Here is a 25,187-nt window from a genome sequence, read left to right on the forward strand (position 1 = left end):
AAAAAGTGTGATTCTATTTAGACTAGACAATTGAAATGTGTTGGTGAGTGACTCAGGCATAACTAGGCATTTTGTATGTGGAAAATAAGATTATGAATCTGTGAGATGGTGCTGGCGAAGTGAAACTCCTGTTCAGAGCCCTTCACGGGGAACTGAGCCCAGCACCAGTAACTATTGACTGTCAATTAAGCCTTAGCCATAAAGTCTTTATTTGAAGTGGATCCAAAACTGAGTAGTTTTATATCTTTGATACTTGTAGACAATATAACGAGTGACTGTGTTAGGAGCACCACCAGGATGGTACTAGGTGGCGCTGTTGCTCCTGTCCAGCATTCCTTAAGCCAAAGACTTATCGCTACTTGTGTAATTTCATGGTGGCACTTACATAGTCACCGTAGTGTCCCTGTCAGCATCGCAGCCAGCGTAGTCAACGCTGACAGTCCCTGTCAGCATCAGCGTCGTGTTCCCGCAGCCAGCATAGTCAGCGCGTAGTCAGCATAGTCAGCTTGTGTCTGCGACTGTGTGTACATTCGCGCCTAGCCGGAGCTTACGCAGTTAGCGTAGTCAGTCAGCGTTACGCAGTCAGCATTGTGTCAGCGCTTATTACATTGTGTGGGAACCATTGACCATTTTTAACCTGCCTGACATGACAGGTGTAAATGTGTTCCTGAAACACCCCCACTATCCAGGTCAGCCCGAAGCATGGTGAGCAGAAGCGGTACGCATCCTCCCGACCTGTTCATACCCTCACTATCCACATCGGCGTGGTGTTGATTTTATAAAGTGTGGCGAGCCACCATGCCCGAAGCGTGGCGAGCGGACGTGGGGTTCGCTGCGTTTGCCATGCTTCGGGCTCGTTTTACGCGTCCCGTCGCAGGGCTCACTGCGCTTGCCACACTTTATAAAGTCAACTCCACGCCGACATGGATAGTGGGGGTATGAACAGGTCGGGAGGATGCTCGCCACACTTCGGCCCCTAACCCTGACCATCTCCCTAAAGCAGACATGGGCAGGGTTGCCGTACCCTTCCGCAAGAATTACTGAGACACTCGTGCATCTCAGGCAGATGGAGCACCTCTCCGAGGGCGCCCGCATGATCGCCTCTCTGCCGGCGTCCGCCAGCGCAGGGGATATGGTGGTTACCATGCTCTGTGAGAGGCACTCACTAGGCTTGCCAGGGATGCCGGGGACAGAGATGTACCTCGCGGGGACAGTACAGTGACTACGCTGCCTGATGGGGACACTATGCTGACTATGCAGGGCTGCGGCTGGGACACTACGCTAACTACGCTAGGCTACATTGGGCTACACTGACAGCATAGCATAGAGTGCCGCCGTGAAACTACACAAGTACCAACTTATCCTATAGCAGCCACCTTTATCGGTAGGATTAGGTCCACCCAGTACTCAGATACCCCAAGGTTTTTATGATATATAAGGCTGCTATGGGAGGATGGGCAAGGCAAGTACAGAACTGGAGTCAGCCTGGGACACAGAACGAAGGACCAGACACACAAGACATACAATAACTTAAGCACATTACCACATACTGTACTGTACTTGCCTACCTGACCCTCTCCGTGAGGGAGAAAACGCTCTGTTCCTGGACTTCCCTGGTAATGTAGGATTGCCAGCACCTGTGGTGAGCTAGTTAATTGATAAGAAAGGTGTTTCACTACTGGTGATCATAATTATACATTATCAGGGAAGTCAAGGAACAGAGCATTTTCAGGCAAGTATGCACTACCATGACACAGAACCACTGCTTCAGATGATACACCAGGCATGTCCAAACTATGGCCCTCCAGCTGTTGTGAAACAACAAGTCCCATCATGCCTTGCCACAGTTTTGCTATCAGGGAATGCTAAAACTATGGCAAGGCATGCTGGGATGTGTAGTTTCATAACAGCTGGAGGGCCACAGTTTGGACATGGCTGTGATACACACTAGCACCACAGTACTGGAGATTAACCGCAATGACTGAGGAGATATCAGTGCAGTCCCTTGTAACATCTTAATCTAATAAAGGCAGAAAGAAATAAAGGACCAGATAGCACACAATACAGGTACTCAGAAATGTACCTGCTGGACCAGACTGCAGAGCAGCACAGACACAGGCAGACGGCAGAGCCAGTACAGACTGGAACACCTGGGAACAGACACTTACTCAGGATAATTCAAGGTATGCTGTGTTTGCAGGCATAAAAGTATTATTCAGAGTTTGTCAGGGTTTCTCAGGCTTGTCAGGATCTGTACAGGATTAGGGATTGGATTGCGTAGAACCAGCATGGAGACTAGGGCAGGTTGGGTTATAAAAGGAACAATACCCAATCAAAACAGCTAGAAAGGATAAGCCCCTTTATGAGAAGAGTCACTGCAGCAGTGGCGTAACTATGGAAAAATCTCCCCCCCGCCACAACCCTTTTGCACGCCCCCCGCCAAAACCCTTTTGCATGCCCCCCCCCCAGCTCGACCCCCCCAACCCCCTTACCCCTGCACGTAGTGCCGCTGCGTCTGCCCAGGGACCTTCTGCCGGCAAATCAGTTACGCGCTGCGGCACTCTGTCTCCCTGCTCTCCCGGCTCCTGCTGTCATAAAAAACATGTAATTTAGAAAATGGCTGCCCCCGTACAGCAGACCGTTTTTAAGGATGCTAGAGGAGGCCTCCGCCTCCTCTAGCATCCTCAAAAACGGTCTGCATTAAGGGGGCAGCCATTTTCTGTGTTTCACATTTTTTATTGCAGACAGAGCCGGGAGAGCAGGGAGACGGAGAGCCGGCGAAAGGTCCCGTGGCAGACGCAGCGGGACGGTAACAATAGCCCGCAGCCTCCCGGCGCCCTGACCTTCCAAGTGCCTCCCCGCCACCGCGGGGGCTGCGAGGCGATAGTTACGCCACTGCACTGCAGGTGGGCAACCTGACACAAAGGCAGAGTGCTAATGGCCTAATTATGTGACAAGTGAGACTGCACACAGAACACATAAAGCACATGAGACAGGTTGCAGTTACATAGACCCACAACAGGTGGCTTGTAACAAGCTTATATGAGTGCTTGACACTTGTCTGACAAAACTGTGAAAGCTCTTTCGCTGCTTGCCACTTGTCTTTCCTCTGCTACTCTACACTATTTCTTCCCTGTGTCTACTTTGTAAACTTTGGTTCAATTCAATTTCCTTGCTGATTTTTCCTTTATGGATGTCTATTTTTAGCTTTCCTGCTACACTGACCTGGAAAAACTGCTTGATTCACTCTATGGCAGTCTGCACTTTTCATGTGCTTAATATGGCTTCTGTGTGCTGCTGTAGACATTCTATTAGCTTGGTGTACCTAAACCTTTTGTGTCTGGACTCATAACCTGTTGGAAATATGTGCGTACATGCTTGAGGATGTAGCAGAGTTTCTGTACAGAGCAGCAGGTGCCTTACAGCTAGGAACAGCCCAATTACTTAACCAGCTGAGTTATTTTATTGAAGATAAAGCAGGTACAGCCATACTCACTGATATATAGACTGGTAGATGGAGCTTGAGCGGAATAGGGTTTCATATAGCTCACAAGCCAGGTACTAGATAGAAGTGCAGGATACAGCTTGTATATTGCAGGTTATCTCAAGTTGCACTGGAGTTAAGTACAAAACTAATCTCATCCATTGTGGCATTGTCATACAGGGCTGGATGCACCAAGCATCGCATCACGCCAATGCTCATCACATATGTACTAACGGTACTTATATGTTAGTTGGGCGCCCACTATAGTTAGTATGCTCATACCCCCACTATCCATGTCGGCATGGAGTTGATTTTAAATAGTGTGGCGAGCGAAGTGAGTCACCGAGCCCGAAGTGTGGTGAGCGTAGCGATCCCCGCGCGGAAAACTAAGCAAATAGCTTAGTGGGCGCCCCACTAACATATAAGTACGTACTAACATATGCAATGAGCAACACTACGAGCAGCTCACCATATAAGTGCTGCCCTTTGTGATCCCTGCAGCTGCCTGGATTTCCTCATTTATAATCGGTAAATACAATTGCACATGCGCAGAGAAACTGGCAGCCACGGGGCATGCTGGGAGGTATCCATGTCAGATCACTCAAACAGCAGCGCTGCGAATAGTAGCCCAAAACACTAGAGCTGGAGTATCCCCTGCAGCGATGCCCCGCCAGGAGGGGCTTTAGTGAATTTAAAAATGCGGTAATAACCCAGAAAATGGGATTTTTACTGCTTTTTTTAGTACATCCTACCCACAGTGTCAGGATGGCCTTAAGTAATCACATGATTTTCAAACTGCACATAAAAGTGAGTAAATATAAGTGACCAGATGAAGCCACACTTAAATGCCCTCAGTGAGGTTATTTGACCTTCTGTGTTCCTTGTCCTTTCCCAGTTATAGCACTCAGTATAACAGAATTCATTGAATATAGTGGTTTAATCTAGATTACTAGCCTAATAATTTCTATTCCTAGCAGAGGTGGAATAAGACATCATGGGGCCCTAGGCAAGATACCGGTTTGTGCCCCCTCCCTCAAACAATAATAGCAATATATTTTTGCTGCTGATTGCAGGTAGCACCGATACACAGGCAGCTGTATGAAGTAGTGATAAGGAAGAAGTGAGCCAGAGGAGAAGTGGCCCATGGAACCATTCGGCACTGAAGTAACATCTATAATATGCATAATATAAAATTATACAGAGCAGCTGATTGGTTGCCATGGGCCATTTGTCCTCTGGCTCACTTCTCCCTTATCACTGCTTCATACATCTACCCCTGAGTACCTTGGCACATTCCCTGTTTACCGGTATACTGTATGTTCAGTCTTGCAGAAATAAGCATTCTGTACAAATCTGAATCAGGCCCTAGGTCTTTTGGAACTAGGTTTAACCCCTTCATTGGTGTTTTTTTTTAGAGAATGCTCCACACTGGGCAAGTTTTTTCTGGGGACCGCTCCCTAAAACCCCCCCCACCACTGCAACCCTGGGTCCGGGCAGCGCCGCTGAACAGTCTCAGCCACTGCCCGGGCCTGCCTCCTGCAACCCGGCTGTGTGCAGTGTGACGTTACACGGTCACGCCGCACACAGCCGGGGGAAGAAGGCAGTGCCGGGCAACCGCTGAAGCTGAGCACAGTGCTGATCTCAGCGCTCAGCTCAGCGGTGCTGCTCGGCGGGAGGAAAAGCAGGCAGTGTTGCCAGTCTGCGCACTGCAGCATAACCCGGAAAATTGACGGTAGTGCCACTGAAGTGGTTAACACCGGTGAAGCATTTAAAGTTAACTGACTGCCCACATACTGTGAATGAAACCATTTTGTGCGTCCAACATTTTTTTATCCTATCAAAGTACATCAAAAGGGACCATGTGATGTCATGTTATCACATAATAGTTATGCAATGCTTGTCTGTGAATGTTTTAGGCAATGAGGATATCTTTATGAGGCCCCTTGGGACCTGCTGGGCCCTAGGCAGGTGCCTAGGTTGCCTTGTGGAAAATATGCTTCTGAATCCTAGACTACAAATTCAATAGGATTTACTGTAAATCTACAAATGGTGGACATCTAGGACTATAGATGGAGGAAGATGGACTGATTAAATATGTGATGGTCTGAAGCCAGAATCAGAGCCCAGTCACTGAAAAGTAGGGAGGACAGAAAAAGTGCTTGCTGCAGACAAGAATTGTCCACCTCATCCTGGCTTGGTACCTGTAAACCATATCAATGCAAGGGTTGACAAGGGGATCATTGTATATGTGTTGAAGAGGATACAGTTTAGGATTCAGCAGCAAAAAGGTTGCAAGTTGCAACAACTAGATTATTGTCAGGGGCACAATAAAGGAGGAAGTGACAAGTTTTTGCTAAGCTGAACACCAGGCAAAGGCAATGAGCTGTGCAACAGCCACAAAACCTCAGTCAGCAGATCAGTTCTCTTCACAGGCCCTTTGGGCCAATCAAATCCAAAATCCAAATATAAATGGGCACCAAATGAATCAATCCCAAAGCCGAAGCAGGGATGGCAGCTAAGGAGAAGGGTATTTTCTGTCATATTTCAATATTTTTTAATATACCAAAGCTGTATATTTTATGGCTTAATTACCTGTCACAAAATCCCAGATGCTCATGATAAATACTAACTTGAAACCAAAACGGAAGGGAAGTAATAAACATTATATAATTGTTTTATAATTTGTTAGCAATTTAATATTCTACTCTTCTGGGCAAAAATGTATAAAATATGTTCTTTTTAGATTTATTGGCTAGACATCCTTAACACCAGCTATGTCTTGGCAGTCTGAATTATTAATATAGAGCAGTAAAACTTTTTGCATTAGGTTTCCACTTCCTCACATTTCATCTTATAGAAAAGTGTGGAATTGCTGAAGGACATTTTCACCGCGCAGAGATTAGTTTCCAGCGTTGGATGAGACGGTAGCTGTTTTGTGCTGGATGAAACTCATTTAGACAGAATTCTGTTGTCAATAACAGTTTCGGATATTTGTAGAAAATGTGCACGTTCTATTTCAGGCTAGATTATCAATGAAAGGGAGGGGTGTCCTGACGTTCCCTTTGGAGTTATGCAAGGCAGAAGTACTATGCAGTCATCTAATGTATGATCCTGTGATAACTGGAAAATAAATATTTTATTGATTTTTCGGGGGGGGGGGGGGGGGAGCACAAAAAAATAAATAACTAAATTAAAAAATGTAATACCATATATACTCGAGTATAAGCCTACCTTTTCAGAACATTTTTTTATGCTGAAAAAAACCCTCTCGGCTTATACAGATGGCGCCGGGCTTGTCTTTGCTGGGGATGGCGGAGGACTCGCCACCCGCCATCCCCCGCCCCGCGCCATCTGTATGTCGGAAGGGGACGCGCGTGCACGAGGTGCACGCGCGTCCCGTTCCGACGGTGCTTTTCCCCGGGTCCCCCGCCGGCTTCCCGGGGTCCCCGCCGGTCCACACCGCCCCCCCGCAGCCCCCCGCAGCCCTGCCCGTCTCCCTGAAGCTTTAGACGGGCAGGACTGCACCCGCCGCGCCGCCTCGCCGCCCGGCTATTGAGACGCTCGTGCGTGGGAAACGCACGAGCGTCTCATTCAGCCAGAGCGCCAGATTGCTGGCGGATCGCCAGGGACACGGTCCTGGCGCTCCGCCAGCAATAATAAGCCCGGCTCCATCTGTACTCGAGTGAGGGTCCCACTTGAGTCAATAAGTTTTCCCAGTTTTTTGTTGTAAAATTAGGTGCCTTGGCTTATATTCGGGTCAACTTATACTCGAGTATATACGGTAAATAAATAAAAAATAAATACAAAAAATGCCCCTGTTTTCATTTATAATGTGTTAAAAGCAGAGTTAAAATAACAGATTTGGGGCCAGATGCACTAAGCTTCAAAAGTGATAAAATGGAGAGTGATAAATAACCAACCAATCAGCTCCTGCCTGACATTTTTCAAACACAGTCTGTGACATGGCAGGTAGGACCTGATTGGCTGGTTGTTTATCACTCTCCATTTTATCACTTTTGAAGCTTAGTGCATATGGCCAAACGCGCTGCCTGTGTCATCATTGACTCCTCCCTCTCTTTAACCCCCCACATTCGTGCTCTCATAGTCTTGCCCCTTTCCACCTACAAGGCTCTTTCCTCCTCCACCACCCCTTGCCTCTCTTCACTGATCTCTATCCACACTCCCTCCCGTCCTCTTCGCTCCGCCGCCGACTGACCTCTCACCTAATCACCTCCTCCCCCTCCCGTGTCCAAGACTTCTTTTGCGCTACCCCCCTGCACTGGAACAACCTCCCGCCACCCATCAGGCTTTCTGATTCCCTTACCTCCTTCAAGCGCTCCCTCAAAACCCACTTCTTCCGACTAGCCTATCCCTCCTCCTCCTAACCTCTTTCGCTCCTCCTATCCTGCCTACCCTACCCCTCCATCCGTTCCTACTTATCCTATTGTATTTCGTTCGTCCACCCACCTATTTTTAGTATGTTAACTCTTATGAGTAGGGTCCTCCTTCCTCACGTACTCACCCTACCTCTTTACCTCACCTGTGCTCCTGCCCTGTTCTTCCCTTCCTCTACTTCATCTTCAGTCTCCTCGACAACTTCGACACCTACTTCTGAACTGATGCTGATTTTAGTTCTACCAGCTATACTCCTATGTATGCTGTATCTTTCAACACACCATGTACGTTACCTTGTAATTTGTTTTTTATGTTTGCTATGTACGGCGCTGCGGACACTTTGTGGCGCCTTATAAATTAACGTACTACTACTACAACTACTAGGTTGGTTGCAGTGCACATAAGGTGTGATTCAAGTTGGCTCGCTCTTTTGCGCATTTGGTCTGGGGACTGATGCTTCGGGTCTGCACCATCTAATTCGTTTTCACCTGTACGACTGTGTCGAATGGATGTGTAAGCGTGCACATCCATTTGCATGAAGCTGCGGCCATTCGCTTGGTGAACTGGTTGGATGGCATTATCTGCTCGCCAGGCTGCGAGTGAATGCAGCCTAGCGAGTAAGTCTGACAGGCTCATGGTTTTATCAATTTGAGAAAAAAAGGTGCTTTGTAATCAGGTCTGAATCAGGGCCTTTGTTTGAGCACACAATAATGTACAGTATTTCATACCATAGGAAGACTGCAATTGTACATTTTTTGTATGTACTATATTAACAATGGGCCTGATGGAGCTACAGCTCCAGGCCCACTCTCCAAATAGGCCCATTGTAGAGGAGGACTGGGGCTTTTCAACGGTCCAGCCCCGCGTCGCTAGCCCCCCGGGAACCGGAGATACCGCAAAGCAAAGCTGGAACATTTTCCCCATAGGATAACATAGACCCGCTAATTGCGCCGCCCCCACCCATTTCCGACGACTGCCAGTTCCCCCCCTGGAATCACAGAAGTTCAAAGTTCAATCTCATTCTAACACAAATCGCTGGTCCTTCAATTTGATACCAGGCTGGTTCATATGGGTTAATTGGTTCCAGAGATATTGCGGGTAAATCGATTTTTTTTTTTTTTTTTTATGTAATTTCATGGCTGCTCATGTTCTTTGAGGGCAGATTTCTCTGGAACCAAATGGCCCAGTTTCATGGGACCAATTTCAATCCCACTTAAAAGTTCTTAAATATGATACTGGTCTCATGTAAATGGGTCTGTTGGTTCCGAAGATATAGCTGGTTAAACGATATAGCTGGTAAAAGAGGGGGGGGGGGGGGGGGGTTTCTCTCCCCTTCAGATCAGAAAATGCAGGGACTAGGCTCATGTCCCTGCATGATCCTGGGACCATATTCCCGGGTAAATCCCTGCTGCATTTTCTGGTGTGAAAGGGGTATTATTAAAAATAGCCGGTACCTGCAGTGCTCTGAATACAGCCGGGCAGCCTCCCCGCACTCTGTCCGGCTGTCGATGGCTGTCACTTCTGCCTGACAGCGGCTGTCCCCCAATTACTGCAAGCATGTATTCCCCCTTGGCAATGAACATGTAATCCCATATGGTAATGAGCATGGAACCCCTGGCAATGAGCATGTAGGTAAGCAGCATTTATGTAGCTTCAATTTTAATTGGCATTATGGTGTGTGGCTTAACATGTAATGGGCATTATGGTGTAAATTTTTAATGCGCACCTTTGGCGTGCAATGTCCCTGTTTGAGAAGCATATTGTAAATTTTGGCTCAATTGGTTTTGGTATAGTGTGTATTTTGGCTCAATCCATGTGGAAAAATATGAATATTGCCTTAATCTGCGTGGCATAACGTGAATTTTGACTCATTCCATGTGGCATAATGTGTAAGAGGCAAGTACAATATAAGAGGGTTACTATTGTGTTGCCTGATTTGTATAAGGGGTATATGGTGTGGTAAACTTAGTTGACAACATAAAAGATGCTGAAATGTTGTCTACCAAGTTTTGGCTTTTAGTATTTTTTTAGGACTGGAATTCCGCCTCACCCCGCAAGTATTTTAGGACCACTCAACCAGAACACTGGTCACGCCACCCACATTATTAGGTGCTGGCCACAACCCCTATTATTGCGCATAATAGGCCCTTGATAATTTTCAGCTCCAGGCCCATTTCAACCTTAATCTGGCTCTGCCTGCAAGTGCCTAGACTTAACCCCTGTAGGTTCAATGTCCCTGCGTCACCCTACCATCTCTGTCCCTGCGTCACCCCACCATCTCTGTCCCTGCGTCACCCCACCATCTCTGTGTCTGCGTCACCCCCCCCCCCCCCCCCCCCCCCCCGGAAAAATTCACAGCATTTAGGCTCAGAGTGGCATAGTGTAAAATTTGGCTCAATCTGTGTGGCATAATTACAATTTTAGCTCAATCTGTGTGACATAGAGTGGATTTTGGCTCAATCCTGTGGCATAATTTGAATTTTGGCTCAATCTGTGTGGTGTAATGTAAATTTTGGCTAGTCAGATCCCTTAGAAAAGGGTCTGAAATCACAACATGTGTATGCCCTTAAGGCTACAGGAGGGGAGGTTAAGGTTAGGGGAGAGCATAGGGTAAGGCTGCAGGATGGGGGTGTTAGGAGAGAGAATAGGGTAAGGCTGCAGGATGGGGTTTTAGAAGAGAGAATAGGGTAAGGCTGTGGGAACAGAGAATAGGGTAAAGCTGTGGGAAGAGAGAATAGGGTAAGGCTGTGGGAAGAGAGAACAGGGTAAGGCTATGGGAGGGGAGGTTAGGGTGAGGCTGCAGGAGGGGAAGGTTTAGGGGATAGGTTAGGCTAAGGCTGCAGAAGAATCTGTCTCTTGCTGTAACCCACTCCCTGCTCCTACCCTGCATTTTATAAGCTCCATCAATGTGTAATCTGACTGCGTGAGCCATAGGCAGGGGAAGTGATAGGGGAGGATCTCCTGGCTGTGGCTGGTGGTAGCTGCTCACAGTGTGGGGCTCCTGTTCCTGGGTGCTAGCTGCTGGAAGCTGTGTGTGACTGCTGCTGCTGATCATCATCCCCAAAGGTCAGAGGAGCATGTACTGGGCTCTCCTCCAATCAGAGCTCAGCACATGCTCATCTGACCCCATTGCAGTACCTCCTGGGATTTTTTACCTAGTAGTGCACTGCAGAGTACTGTGTGCTGCCGCGACCCCCCCTTCCCCGCATTAGAGTTAATTGCCGGCAGACAGGTCCCGTCTGCTCCTCTTCTCCGGGAGTGCGTGCACAGCGGAGCCGGAGGCAGTGGAGGAGATGTGCCCCCTCTGGAGCAGACACCCGGCGGCAGATGACTCCATTGCCTCCGGCAGTTCCACCTATGAGTCCAGGGCTGCCCGCATGTGTGCCTTTTTAATTCCAGGGGTGCCCGCATATGTCCCATATCAGTCCAGGGGTGCCCACATTTATGCCTTATAATTCCAGAGATGCCCGCATGTGCCATATAATTCCATGGGTGCCTGCATGTGTCCCGTATTAGTCCAGGGGTGCTTGTATGTGTCCCATATTAGTCCAGGGGTGCCCGCATGTGTGCCGTATAATTCCAGGGGTGCCCGTATGTGTGCCGTATAATTCCATGGGTGCCCCCATGTGTCCCCTATTAGTCAAGGGGTGCCTGTATGTGTGCCGTATAATTTCAGGTGTGCCCCCATGTGTCCCGTATTAGAGTAGGGGAGCTGCCCTATTTTGTAATGAAAAGAAAAAAAAGTTTTTTGTTTTTTCATTTTTACTGCAAGGGCTGTTAAGGCTGCTGTATCAGTGCAAGGTTGAGCCAAGTGTGCCATATAATTGATGGGGTGTTGCTAAGTCTGCTGTATAATTCCAGGTGTTCTGCTCATTTTTTAATAAAGGAGTGTTTACTGCAGGAGTGTCGCCATGTTGGCCATATAATTCCATGCCTGCCGCCATGTGTGCCGTATCAGTCCAGGGGTGCCGCCATCTGTGCTGTATAATTCCATGTGTGTGTATCAGGTCAGGGGTGCGGGATGCATAATTCCTGGGGTAAGCAAAGTGTGTCCTATAATTCATGGGTTGCTGCCAAGGCTGCTGTATAATTAATGGGTTGATGCTAAGTGTGTCGTATCAGTCCAGGAGTGCCTGCATGTGTGCCGTATAATTCCAAGTGTTAGCCAGGTTTACCGTATAATTCATGGGGTGCTGCTAAGTGTGCCGCCACAGTCCAGGGGTGATGCTAAATGTGCCGTATCAGTTTAGGCGTGAGCCAAGTGTGCTGTATACTTCGTGGGGTGCTGCTAAGTATGCTGTATCAATCCAGGGGTGCTGCCATTTTTTTATTACAAGAATAGAAAAAGGTTTTTTTTCTTTATACTGCAGGAGTGTCACCATGTGTGCCGTATAATTCCATGTGTGCCGCCAGGTGCTGTATCAAGTCAGGGGTGCCACCATCTGTGCTGCATAATTCCTGGGGTAAGCCACGTCTGCCGTATAATTCCTGGGGTGCTGCCAAGTGTGCTGTATTAGCCCAGGGGTGATGTTAAGAATTCTGTATCAGTCCATGGGTGAGCCAAGTCTGCCGAATAATTCCTGGGGTGCTGCCAAGTGTGCTGTATCAGTCCAGGGGTGATGCTAAGCGTGCCATATCAGTCCAGGGGTGAGCCAATTCTGCCAAATAATTCCAGGGGTTAGCCGTCTGCCGTATAATTCATGGGGTGCTGTCAAGTGTGCTGTATTAGTCCAGGGGTAATGTTAAGTGTTCCATATCAGTCCAGGGGTGTTGCTAAGTGTGCCGTATCAGTCCAGGGGTGATGCTAAGTGTGCTGTATCAGTCCAGGGGTGATGCTAAGTGTGCTGTATCAGTCCAGTGTTTGTGCCACCCACTTGTGTCGCTTATTATAGTCATACAACTACCTCGGTGCAACCTTTTGGCCTAAAAACAATAATGTGAGGTGTTCAGAAGGGAAACGGTCATCTGTCAGCCCACACTTAGGTCGACAGTCATTAGGTTGACCCTGGAAGGTAGACTGGCCCCAAGGTCAACAGGGTTAAAGGTCGACATGGGTCAATATCGACATGACTTAAGGTCGAAATGGGCCAAGGTCGATATGGGTTTAGGTCGACAGTCATTATGTCGACATGAGTTTTTCACTGTTTTTTGAGCCGACATGTGCCGACAGGCGGTATTTCATGCCATACCATCCATTAGGGCGTGGTGGGAGAATAAAATAGTGCCCGAAGCACGCGAGGGGCTGCGGTTCAACTCCAACTGTGTCCATGTCAACTGTGTCGACATTCGGGGTAAAAAAAACGGTGAAAAACTTGTGTCGACCTAATGACTGTCGATCTAAACCCATGTCGACCTTGGCCCATGTCGACCTTAAGTCATGTCGACCTTGACCCTGTCTACCTTGGGGCCAGTCGACCTTCCGGGGTCGACCTAATGACTGTAGACCTAAGTCTGGTCTGACAGATGTACCGATTCCATTCAGAATAGCCTGGAAATGAGTGAATGAAATCTTTTTTTATTCTTTTAATAAAAAAATGGCAGCACCCCTGGATTGATACAGCAGACTTAGCAGCACCCAATGAATTATACAGCACACTTGGCTCACGCCTGAACTCATACGGCACACTTAGCATCACCCCTGGATTGATACGGCACACTTGGCAGCACCCCATGAATTATACGGTAGACTTGGCTAACACTTGGAATTATATGGCACACATGCAGGCACTCCTGGACTGATACGACACACTTAGCAGCAACCTATTAGTTATACAGCAGCCTTGGCAGCAACCCATGAATTATAGGACACTCAATGCATTTTAAGTTCCCACATGGGCCAATTGGTTGTGAAGTTAAAGGCTTTCATTAGTTAACATTTCCCCGCTGCCCTTTGAGGCCTGAGTATCAGGACAGTTGAGATGTGCGCTGTTCTGCCCCCTTATCCCTGAACACAATTTGAGACTCTTTTGCTTTAAGTTTTTGCAGCATGGCGGCCATCTTGGCCCATGACATCATTATGACATCACAAAGGCTCTGTGACACAGGGACTCCATCACCTGAGACTCTGCATTTGTCAGGAGAAGTGGCATATTTTCTGCTCTCTTGCTATATTGCTTATATTTGGATTTCGCTGAACTTTAGCGGTTACCTATACCTCAGGAGACATTATGGGCTGTCTGTGCAGCAAACTGTGCGTCCCTGAACCCAGGAAGAAGGTAAGTGCGCTGTTATATTTATGGGTTGAACATTGCACATACAGAGGATTATCACAGGCCACAATAGGGGGGAGCTTGCCCGATATTGGGTGTTTCTGGGCAGATTGGAAGGTGATTTGTCCAGTTTTATAGGCCTAAATATGGGGGATAGGCATCATTTTGACTGACTGGTAACTAGTAACATATAAATGTACCACCCCATATGTAGTTTTAGAGGGCCTGAGATGTAATGCTTACACCATTATGTATATCTCCTGTACCCTCCCCTGCACAATTCCCAGACAGCAGTGTCTTATAATGTGGGCATGTTGTGTAGTAACACTCACATTTCACCATTAGCCTCACAGGCTCTCACATTATCAGCACTAAAGCGTCCATCTCCCCACCTTGCTGGGCTTTGTAGTTTGGCAGTACTTCTGCTGCTGTCGTACATGTAGGTTCTCCTGCCAGTAGCTGCCTCCTGCCCATTCTCCTCCTGCCTGACCCTAACTGCCACTAACTGCCCATGCTCCCTGACCTGTGCTCTGTAAACAATATGTGTAGAACAGTTATAGGGATGCCATCGACCATCGCTGATTCCAAATCATCCATGGTTTATGGCCAATATTTAATACTTTTGCCATTAATGGGGGAGAACCAGATGATTTCCCTCCATCGATGGCACAGCGAAACCGATGTTTTGCTTGGGCCACAGGCCAATCAGTCAAACACAATGGATGACCATAGATAGGTAAAAGTATCGATGGGCATCCATTGCATAGTTTAACACTATCGATAGCCATTTGCACTATTGCCATCAATGGCAACCATCGATGGCAATGCCAACAATGATCATCCCTAGAACAGTACTGGTAATAACGTTATCACTTATAGTTGCTCTGATATTATTACTCGTGCATAAATACTTACCAACATATCCCATTCCTGGGCTTTCCTCTAATACTATTACTCGTGCATACATACCTACCAACATGTCCCATTCCTGGGCTCCCCTCTGATATTATTACGCGTGCATACATACCTACCATCATGTCCCATTCCTGGGCTCCCCTCTGATATTATTACTCGTACATACATACCTACCATCATGTCCCATTCCTGGGCTCCCCTCTGATATTATTACTCGTGCATACATACCTACCACCATGTCCTATTCCTGGGCTTCACTCTGATACTATTACTTGTGCGTACATACCTACCACCATGTCCCATTCCTGGGCTTCCCTCTGATACTATTACTCGTGCATACATACCTACCACCATGTCCCATTCCTGGGCTCCCCTCTGATATTATTACTCGTGCATACATACCTACCATCATGTCCCATTCCTGGGCTCCCCTCTGATATTATTACTCGTGCATACATACCTACCACCATGTCCCATTCCTGGGCTTCCCTCTGATACTATTACTCGTGCATACATACCTACCAACGTGTCCCATTCCTGGGCTCCCCTCTGATATTATTACTCGTGCATGCATACCTACCACCGTGTCCCATTCCTGGGCTTCCCTCTGATATTATTACTCATGCATACATACCTACCATCATGTCCCATTCCTGGGCCTCCCTCTGATATTATTACTCGTGCATACATACCTACCAACATGTCCCATTCCTGGGCTTCCCTCTTATATTATTACTCGTGCATACATACCTACCACCATGTCCCATTCCTGGGCCTCCCTCTGATATTATTACTCGTGCATACATACCTACCACCATGTCCCATTCCTGGGCTTCCCTCTGATATTATGATTGCTGTCACCTGTGTTGAACTATAATTACTTGTTAAGAAAGGTGATGACAATCATAAATTAAGAGCAGGGAGACCATCGATTAATAGTCATCAATGGTTTATGGTTTATAGATGACGTAGAAATAGTGTTTTGCTATCAATTAGGTAAAACCTGATGGTTTCCCTTTATCAATGGAGCATATATCGATGGTGTGTGTATGTGTGTATATATATATATATATATATATATATATATATATATATATACTGTATATATATAGTGTATATATATATATAGTGAAGATACAGCTGGCTCCACTGCCCTGGTCTGTTCTATTGATTCCATGGTAGGAAGTGCTTGCAGTGCGGAGAGTTCTGTAGTCACAGCCAGGGGCGTAACTATAGCACCGCAGCCCCCGCCACCGTGGGGGGGCGCTGTGCATGTGGGGGCGCCGGGGGCTGCGGTGCTATAGTTAAACCCCCCCTCAAACCCCCGCAGCGCAGACTTACCTATCGCGCTGGTCCCGGCGGCTCCGTTCTTCTGCTGAGGACCACCAGAAAATGGCCGCCCCCATATAGCACACAGTTATCTGAAACTGTCTGCTGTATGGGGGCGGCCATTTTCTGGTGGTCCACAGCAGAAGAACGGAGCCGCCGGGACCAGCGCGATAGGTAAGTCTGCGCTGCGGGGGATTGAGGGGGGGTTTGCATGCGCGGCGGGGTAAGGGTGCTCGGCGGGGTAGGGGTGCTCGGCAGGGCGGCGAGGGGGGGGGGCACCCCCCCACCTAATGGCGGGGGTGCGCCCAAAACATAGCTACGCCACTGGTCACAGCTCATGATGTCTCTTCCTCTGCTCCTTACAGCCAAGCAAGTCTGCGAGGCTTACGAAGGGAGCGGCCAAGCACCCCAACAGCGTGCAGCCCCCCACCGGCACGCAGCCTCCCATGCCTAATGTGTCTGGTGAACATCCCAATGATCCGGACATTACTCTGATCACAGAGGACGCGGCAGCAGTCGTGGCAGAGATCATGGAGTACTTGATCAGTGAAGGTAAGCGTCCCCCAGGTGCAGAGATGTAACTAGTATATATCTAATAGGCGGGGAGTTCTGTGATGGGCTGATAACTAGTATATATGTACAGTAATAGGCTGGGAGTTATGTGACAGGCTGGTAACTAGTATATATGTAATAGCCTGGGAGTTCTGTGACAGGCTGGTAACTAGTATATATGTAATAAGCTAGGAGTTCTGTGACAGGCTGGTAACTAGTATATATGTAATAGGCTGGGAGTTCTGTGACAGGCTGGTAACTAGTATATATGTAATAAGCTGGGAGTTCTGTGATGGGCTGATAACTAGTATATATGTACAGTAAATTAGGCTGGGAGTTATGTGACAGGCTGGTAACTAGTATATATGTAATAAGCTGGGAGTTCTGTGACAGGCTGGTAACTAGTATATATGTAATAAGCCGGGAGTTCTGTGACAGGCTGGTAACTAGTATATATGTAATAGGCTGGGAGTTCTGTGACAGGCAGGTAACTAGTATATATGTAATAGCCTGGGAGTTCTGTGACAGGCTGGTAACTAGTATACAGGTTGAGGATCCCTTATCCAAAATGCTCGGGACCAGGAGAATTTTGGATAGCGGATTATTCCGTATTTCGGAATATTTTTATATTTCAATGATGTATTTTGAAGTATCTTGCATTTATGCTGTATAAACACATAATATACACACAAATATATTTTATTACCACATAAAATACACACAAATATATTTTAATTGTTCAAAAAACAAGGTTTCAAAACGTGAAACAAAATGTGTGTACTATCTCAGCCCTGAATTTGAATGCCAAGCAATCATTGTCTTGCACATATATAGTGCCAGTTACATATCATGTCCCCAGTGATGCTGTTACAAATGTCCCCAGTGAGTTTTTAGCAAAAAAAATTTTTTTTTTCACTTTCTGGAATGTCCGTATTTCGGAATAATTCGGATAACGGATATTCGTATACGGGATACTCGACCTGTATATGTAATAAGCTGGGAGTTCTGTGACAGGCTGGTAACTAGTATGTATGTAATAGGCTGGGAGTTCTGTGACAGGCAGGTAACTAGTATGTATGTAATAGGCTGGGAGTTCTGTGACAGGCAGGTAACTAGTATGTATGTAATAGGCTGGGAGTTCTGTGACAGGCTGGTAACTAGTATATATGTAATAAGCTGGGAGTTCTGTGACAGGCTGGTAACTAATATATATGTAATAAGCTGGGAGTTCTGTGACAGGCAGGTAACTAGTATATATGTAATAAGCTGGGAGTTCTGTGACAGGCTGGTAACTAGTATATATGTAATAGGCTGGGAGCTCTGTGACAGGCTGGTATAACTAGTATATATGTAATAAGCTGGGAGTTCTGTGACAGGCTGGTAACTAGTATATATGTAATAAGTTGGGAGTTCTGTGACAGGCTGGTAACTAGTATATATGTAATAGGCTGGGAGCTCTGTGACAGACTGGTATAACTAGTATATATGCAATAAGCTGGGTGTTCTGTGACAGGCAGGTAACTAGTATATATGTAATAAGCTGGGATTTCTGTGACAGGCAGGTAACTAGTATATATGTAATAGGCTGGGAGTTCTGTGACAGGCTGGTATAACTAGTATATATGTAGTAAACTGAGAGTTCTGTGACAGGCCGGTTACTAGTATATATGTAATAAGCTGGGAGTTCTGTGACAGGCAGGTAACTAGTATATATGTAATCGGCTGGGAGTTCTGTGACAGGCTGGTAACTAGTATACACGTAATAGGCTGGTAGTTCTGTGACTGGCTGGTAACTAGTATATACAGTATGTAATAGCCTGGGAGTTCTGTGACAGGCTGGGAACTAGTATATATGTAATAAGCTGGGTGTTCTGTGACAGGCAGGTAACTAGTATATATGTAATAAGCTGGAAGTTCTGTGACAGGCAGGTAACTAGTATATATGTAATAGGCTGGGAGTTCTGTGACAGGCTGGTATAACTAGTATATATGTAGTAAACTGGGAGTTCTGTGACAGGCCGGTTACTAGTATATATATAATAAGCTGGGAGTTCGGTGACAGGCAGGTAACTAGTATATATGTAATCGGCTGGGAGTTCTGTGACAGGCTGGTAACTAGTATACACGTAATAGGCTGGGAGTTCTGTGACTGGCTGGTAACTAGTATATACAGTATGTAATACGCTGGGAGTTCTGTGACAGGCAGGTAACCAGTATGTATGTAATAGGCTGGGAGTTGTGTGACAGGCAGGTAACTAGTATATATGTAATAAGCTGGGAGTTCTGTGACAGGCAGGTAACTAGTATAAATAAAATAGGCTGGGAGTTCTGTGACAGGCAGGTAACTAGAATGTATGTAATAGGCTGGGAGTTCTGTGACAGGCTGGTAACTAGAATATATGTCATAAGCTGGAAGTTCTGTGACAGGCAGGTAACTAGTATATATGTAATCGGCTGGGAGTTCTGTGACAGGCTGGTAACTAGTATACACGTAATAGGCTGGGAGTTCTGTGACTGGCTGGTAACTAGTATATACAGTATGTAATACGCTGGGAGTTCTGTGACAGGCAGGTAACCAGTATGTATGTAATAGGCTGGGAGTTGTGTGACAGGCAGGTAACTAGTATATATGTAATAAGCTGGGAGTTCTGTGACAGGCAGGTAACTAGTATAAATGAAATAGGCTGGGAGTTCTGTGACAGGCAGGTAACTAGAATGTATGTAATAGGCTGGGAGTTCTGTGACAGGCTGGTAACTAGAATATATGTCATAAGCTGGGAGTTCTGTGACAGGCAGGTAACTAGTATGTATGTAATAGGCTGGGAGTTCAGTGAGGGGACAGGAGCTTGTTATCTCACCAGCCTGATTTTGCTTTATACATTATATCTACAGAGGAGATTGCACCTCCGCACAGAACTCTCACCCTATTACATAGAGCTCATAGACAGTATGGGGGTCATAGGCGTGCGCAGCCCATTTTCTTAGGGGGTGCACCATTGGAGGGGCATGTCCATCACCGCCTACTGGGCGTGTCCATCACCGCCTACTGGGCGTGTCCATCACCGCCTACTGGGCGTGTCCATCACCACCTACTGGGTGTGCCAATCAACGTCTTTTGGGCATTAATGCAAACTAAATAGAAGCATTATGTAAATGCCCTTCAGAAGGAATCATTCCCCCCCTACACATACTAGATACTGTAATGGTCATTTTACATAATGCCCATTACACATTGTGCCATGGCTTGACACATTTTTGTAAAACATGGACAATAGGTACAGTGTGCGCTGAAGGTGTGCACCAAAAATTTACACTGTAATGCCTATTACACGTCACACACCCAATTACATAGTATACCACATGCCATAATGACCATTACACATTATTCCACACACCGTAATGTCCATTACACATTATACCGAACACTGTAATGCCCATTACATGTTGCGCCTCACACCATGATGCTATTGCACAGTATGCCACACACCTTAATGCCCATTACACATTATGCCATTACACATTATGTCACACACCATAATGCCTATTACATATTATGCCACATAAGTAGTGATTACCTACACTGCTCATTGCTAGGAGTTACATGCTTGATACCAGGGGATTCATGCTTGTTTCCACAGGGGATTTCCTGGTTGTTGGTCAAGGTGGATTACATGATCGTTGTCCAGCAGGGATTACATGCTCATTGCCCAGGGGCATTACATGCTCGTTGCCTAGGGGGGATTACAGGCTTGTTTCACAGAGGGGATTACAAGCTCATTGCCCAGCAGGGGATTACATGCTCATTGCCCTTCAGGGGATTATGTGCTCATTGCCCAGCGGGGCATTACCTGCTCAATGCCATGTGGAGATGCAGTGCCCCGGGAGACGCAGTCTCAGACACAATCACAGCCGCAGAAATATGTATCAGAGGGGGATAGTGGGTGAAAGGGATATAGTGAGCGACAATATAGTGCGTGACAGATAGAGACAGGGAAATAGTGGGTGACATGGAGATAGAGGGTGACATATAGTGGTTGACAGCGATAGTGGGTGACATATAATGGGTGACACAGATAGTGGGTGACAGAGAGATAGTGGGTGACAGAGATAGTGGGTGACACATAGATAGTGGGTGAAATATAGTGGATGGCACAGAGATAGTGGGTGACATACTGTATAGTGATTGACAGGGAGATAGTGGGTTACACAGACATAGTGGGTTACACAGACATAGTGGGTGATGGTGAGATATTGGGTGACTGGGGGGCATTGGATGAAAGCTGTGAGATGGCAACAGGCTGTGACATTGATAAGTTTACTTACACTTTAGGCAGGATGAGATGGGATGGCTCTTCTTGTAGGCAGGGACAGGGTTCAGCTCTTACTGCATCCACCTGGCCACAATCATCATCCCCGGCAGCACAGCCTGCACTGCAGAATCACCCAACTAGTCCCGTCTCCCCAGCAGCCATAACAGTTACAGGAAGCAGAGGAGAGGAGCTGGGGAAAGATGAGAGGGTAGCTCCGCCTCCTCCTCCTGACTGCCCGGAACGTGGCGCCAGCTTAGTGTGCTGTGCTGTCACGGCCAGAGTGTGCTGAGCAGCGCGGAGGTGTATAATGAGTCTGTTTGACTCATTCATAATAAAGCTGCACTCTGTCGGCTGGCAGCTCTATGCCCGGTGGGGACAGCGCCTGTGATAGAATGAAGGGGGGCGGGGCGGCTGCTGCACAACGGGCTCTCTATGCGCTTCAGTGGGGACTAAAATACGTGGCTGCGATGCGTTGGTCAGCTTACTTAGCAGCCAGCGGCATCAGATTCATCACTGCTGCTGCCGGTGAAGGAGGTCCTGTAATTGTGGGGGTGCCGGTTATTAGGAGGTGCCTGTGCACCCCCGGCACCCCCCGTGCGCACGCCTATGATGGGGGTATATCTGCTACATAAAAGCTGATGTTGCTCATAGCAACCTACCAGATTGGGGGAAATTTACTAAAGGAAATTTGTAAAAAACAGGTGTATTTGTATCCAGAAATACACTTATTTTTGACATTTACTATCCCGAAAATACGGCAATTCGTATTCGTATGGATAGCACATCGATACGAATACGAATTGCTGTATTTTCGGGATAGTAAAAGTAAAAAATGAGTGTATTTCTGGATACAAATACACCTATTTTTTACAAATTTCCTTTAGTAAATTTCCCCCATTGTGTCTATCATTTTCTAGCCTGCAAGAGTGAGGTGCGTGAGGCGTCCCCAGTGTCCCACACGATGACGGATGACACAATGTCACGTGATGAGATCACTGAGAGCAGCACCAGTGGCTGTTATTACTTGACGGACCGGTCGTCATCATCCTCATTTGACACCAGCAGCACCAGCTCTGAATCCTCAGAATCCTCCTCAGATACCATCAGTGACTGCTCGCCCAGGTAGGTTGCCGGTACAATACGCATGTCCTCCCTGCTCTGGTCGCTGGGGTAGATTTTGGGTCTCTTGCCTTAAACACATGCTGTGATGTAGAAACGGTATATCCATACCTACCTGCAGCTGGGGCTGCTACACACGTTGTACCACATAGATGGGCTGGTATTCTACGTGTATGACATACATGTATATATCATTATACTTATGAGTGTAACAATATAAAAAGAGAAACGCTATAGGAGAAATAAAGTCATGTCAATTATGGAGCTTACACACACATAGCGATATTATCAGTGATCTGAGCTATGGTAGATCGCTCAGCGCCGACCGTTGAGCACAAATCGCTCAGCACACAGCGCAGCACAGCGCCGATGTTTGATGAGCGATCTGTCACTGCCCACGTTCTCAAGAGGGAGAACACAGACGATGGCCAGATTTATAAGGCGTGCAGTATCTGCATCTCCCGGCAATAGTGACGCATGGGGCCACACATAACTATCATTATGGGCCCTACACACATTTCTAGTGCTTCATTTCTAGACGATCTAGTCAGATCACTTAGAAGATAGGCCCAAATCTCTCAGTGTGTGGCCCCATTAGAGGGATCTCACATCACTGTACACTGGGCTTCCTGTATGGGGCCGTCCTTGTCATGTCACACCCACAGTATCAGTGCTCTTATTGGTCCAAAGAGGAATCACACAGATAAATGTAGTCAGTAAGGGCCACTGACCTGGTGCAGGTGCTAGATAGCAGCAGGCCAGGGAATAATGAGATGACTTGTACATGGGAAACGTTTGTGTCTTTACAATAGCAGTCACTGATCAAAGTTTTTATTTATAGGAAGGACATCATCTACTACAAGCCTGTCTCTGTGGGCTTCCTGTGCCAGTACGAGGAGGACGGAATGCCCAGGGTGGATATATAAGCAAGACCTAAACCTGGATAGCAGACTCACAGAGTCATTAACATTGATTTAATGATATGCAGCTAACTGGAATCTTTGAAGTTTCTGCAACTTTTGTTGAATGTTAAAGCATGTCCTGTTGACAGCTCATCCCCATACCCTAGCCAGTCCTGTTGACGGCTCATCCCCATACCCTAGCCAGTCCCGTTGACGGCTCATCCCCATACCCTAGCCTGTCCTGTTGATGGGTAACCCCCTACCCCCAATCTCTGTCTTCACAACTTCCTCTCTCCATATCCAGCAAGTCTGAAGCATCATTTTGCTTACACTTTCTGGGGAGTAATTTGGTTGCTGAGCAGCCTCTATATGAATCTGTTGTTTCAACAATAAAAAGTAACACAAGCCAATCAGTGCCTGCTGTGTTATTTCCCACTAATGTGAGTGTTTCCCATTGTAGTATTTGTCTGACCCATATTCATGTGTAATAATAGCTGTGGGAATGTAATGTGTAATAACGGTAAGTATATGGTAGGTTGGTGCAGTACTGTGGGCTATGAGGATCTGTGCAGCTACACTGAGCCCCAGAGGTGACTGATGCCCCAACACTTGGTCTCCTCCCTGGGTTACATAGGGTTAGCTACTCAGAAGAGGTATCCGGCAACTACTGCAATAGTCTGGAATCCCCCAGTAGCGTCATGTTCTAGTCTAGACCCTTCCAGTTTTTCTGCTTGGACGCGCCTCTAGATTGCTGTCCTATAAACTTCCTTAAAAGGGAAAGTCATTTGTTTTGCTCAACAATAAATGAACAGCGGTAACAGTATTTCCAGATAAGAACTTGACGCGGAACAAGACATTGTGCACTTGTAACTCTCTATATATTGATTAGAGATGAGCGGGCCCGGATCCCCGAAATCCGTCAGATCCGAATATCGGGGATCCGGGTCAGATCCGAGTCGGCTCTGGAGGTCCCGCCTGAATACCGGACCAATAACGAGGCCGAACGTCATCATCGCGCTGTCGGATTCTCGCGGGAGCGGGATCTTATAAAAGACGCACGCGCGCCCCGCCATCTTCACTCCAATCTTGGAGAGGGAAGAGGGTGGTTGGGAAGCTCCGTGTGCCCTGTGCTGTGCTCTGTGCCATGTGCTCCGTGCTGTGCTGTGCTCCGTGACCTGCCCTGAGCCCTCACTGCCCTGTGCTGTGCTCCGTGCCATGTGCTCCGTGCTGTGCTGTGCTCTGTGACCTGCCCTGTGCCCTCACTGCCCTGTGCTGTGCTCCGTGACCTGCCCTGTGCCCTCACTGCCCTGTGTTGTAGACTTGTATTGAGAGTCAGTGACTGTTTATAGGCCTGAGCCCTGTAGTGTGATTTAACTAACCAGGTGCTGCAGTGCTCACACGCAGGGGCTGCAGTGTCCACTGTCCAGGGGCTGTCCTGTGGCCCGTGCCCTGTTGTGATTTATTTAGCCCTAAGCCCTGTGTTGTGATTTATTTAGCCCTGAACCCTGTGTTTTTTGTGATTTAACTAACTCAGTGCTGCAGTGCTCACACGCAGGGGCTGCAGTGCTGCTGAGTAGTACACTGTGTACAGGGGCTGCAGTAATACAAGGGGCTGTGTCCAGTGTGACGGCCTATATCTTATCCATTGTCCAGTGTCACGAGTCACTCACGACACATATCCTGTGTCCAGTGTGACGACATATCCTGTGTCCAGTGTGACGACATATATCCTGTGTCCAGTGTGACGACATATATGCTGTGTCCAGTGTGACGACATATATCCAGTTACCAGTGTGACAACAATATATCCTGTGTCCAGTGTCACAAGTCACAACATATATCCTGTGTCCAGTGTTACATGTAATGTGTGCCGGCATATATCCTGTGTCCAGCGTGACATATATCCAGTGTCCAGTGTGACGACATATATCCAGTGTCCAGTGTGACGACATATATCCAGTGTCCAGTGTGA

General features: G+C 47.2%; 1 protein-coding gene across 1 annotated transcript; it reads left to right on the plus strand.

Annotated features, from left to right (window-relative positions):
• Positions 1-3,374: 3,374 nt before the first annotated feature.
• Positions 3,375-23,278, plus strand: LOC146009275 (uncharacterized). Its single transcript, XM_083149464.1, has 5 exons — positions 3,375-3,480; positions 14,021-14,094; positions 16,698-16,884; positions 22,112-22,316; positions 23,155-23,278. Exons 1-5 carry the CDS (start codon positions 3,375-3,377, stop codon positions 23,237-23,239), a joined length of 657 nt encoding a protein of 218 aa, XP_083005590.1. The 3' UTR covers positions 23,240-23,278.
• The last annotated feature ends 1,909 nt before the right edge of the window (positions 23,279-25,187 follow it).

This window comes from Crinia signifera, chromosome 1 (assembly GCF_055691185.1).
Source record: "Crinia signifera chromosome 1, ASM5569118v1, whole genome shotgun sequence".
Lineage (NCBI taxonomy): Eukaryota > Metazoa > Chordata > Amphibia > Anura > Myobatrachidae > Crinia > Crinia signifera.

Coding starts and splice junctions, on each gene's coding strand:
- LOC146009275 (XM_083149464.1), top strand. CDS start 3,375: ATGCTTGAGGATGTAGCAGAGTTTCTGTACAGAGCAGCAGGTGCCTTA. Junction 16,885..22,111: donor GGAGTACTTGATCAGTGAAG/GTAAGCGTCCCC, acceptor ATCATTTTCTAG/CCTGCAAGAGTGAGGTGCGT. Junction 22,317..23,154: donor ATCAGTGACTGCTCGCCCAG/GTAGGTTGCCGG, acceptor TTTTATTTATAG/GAAGGACATCATCTACTACA.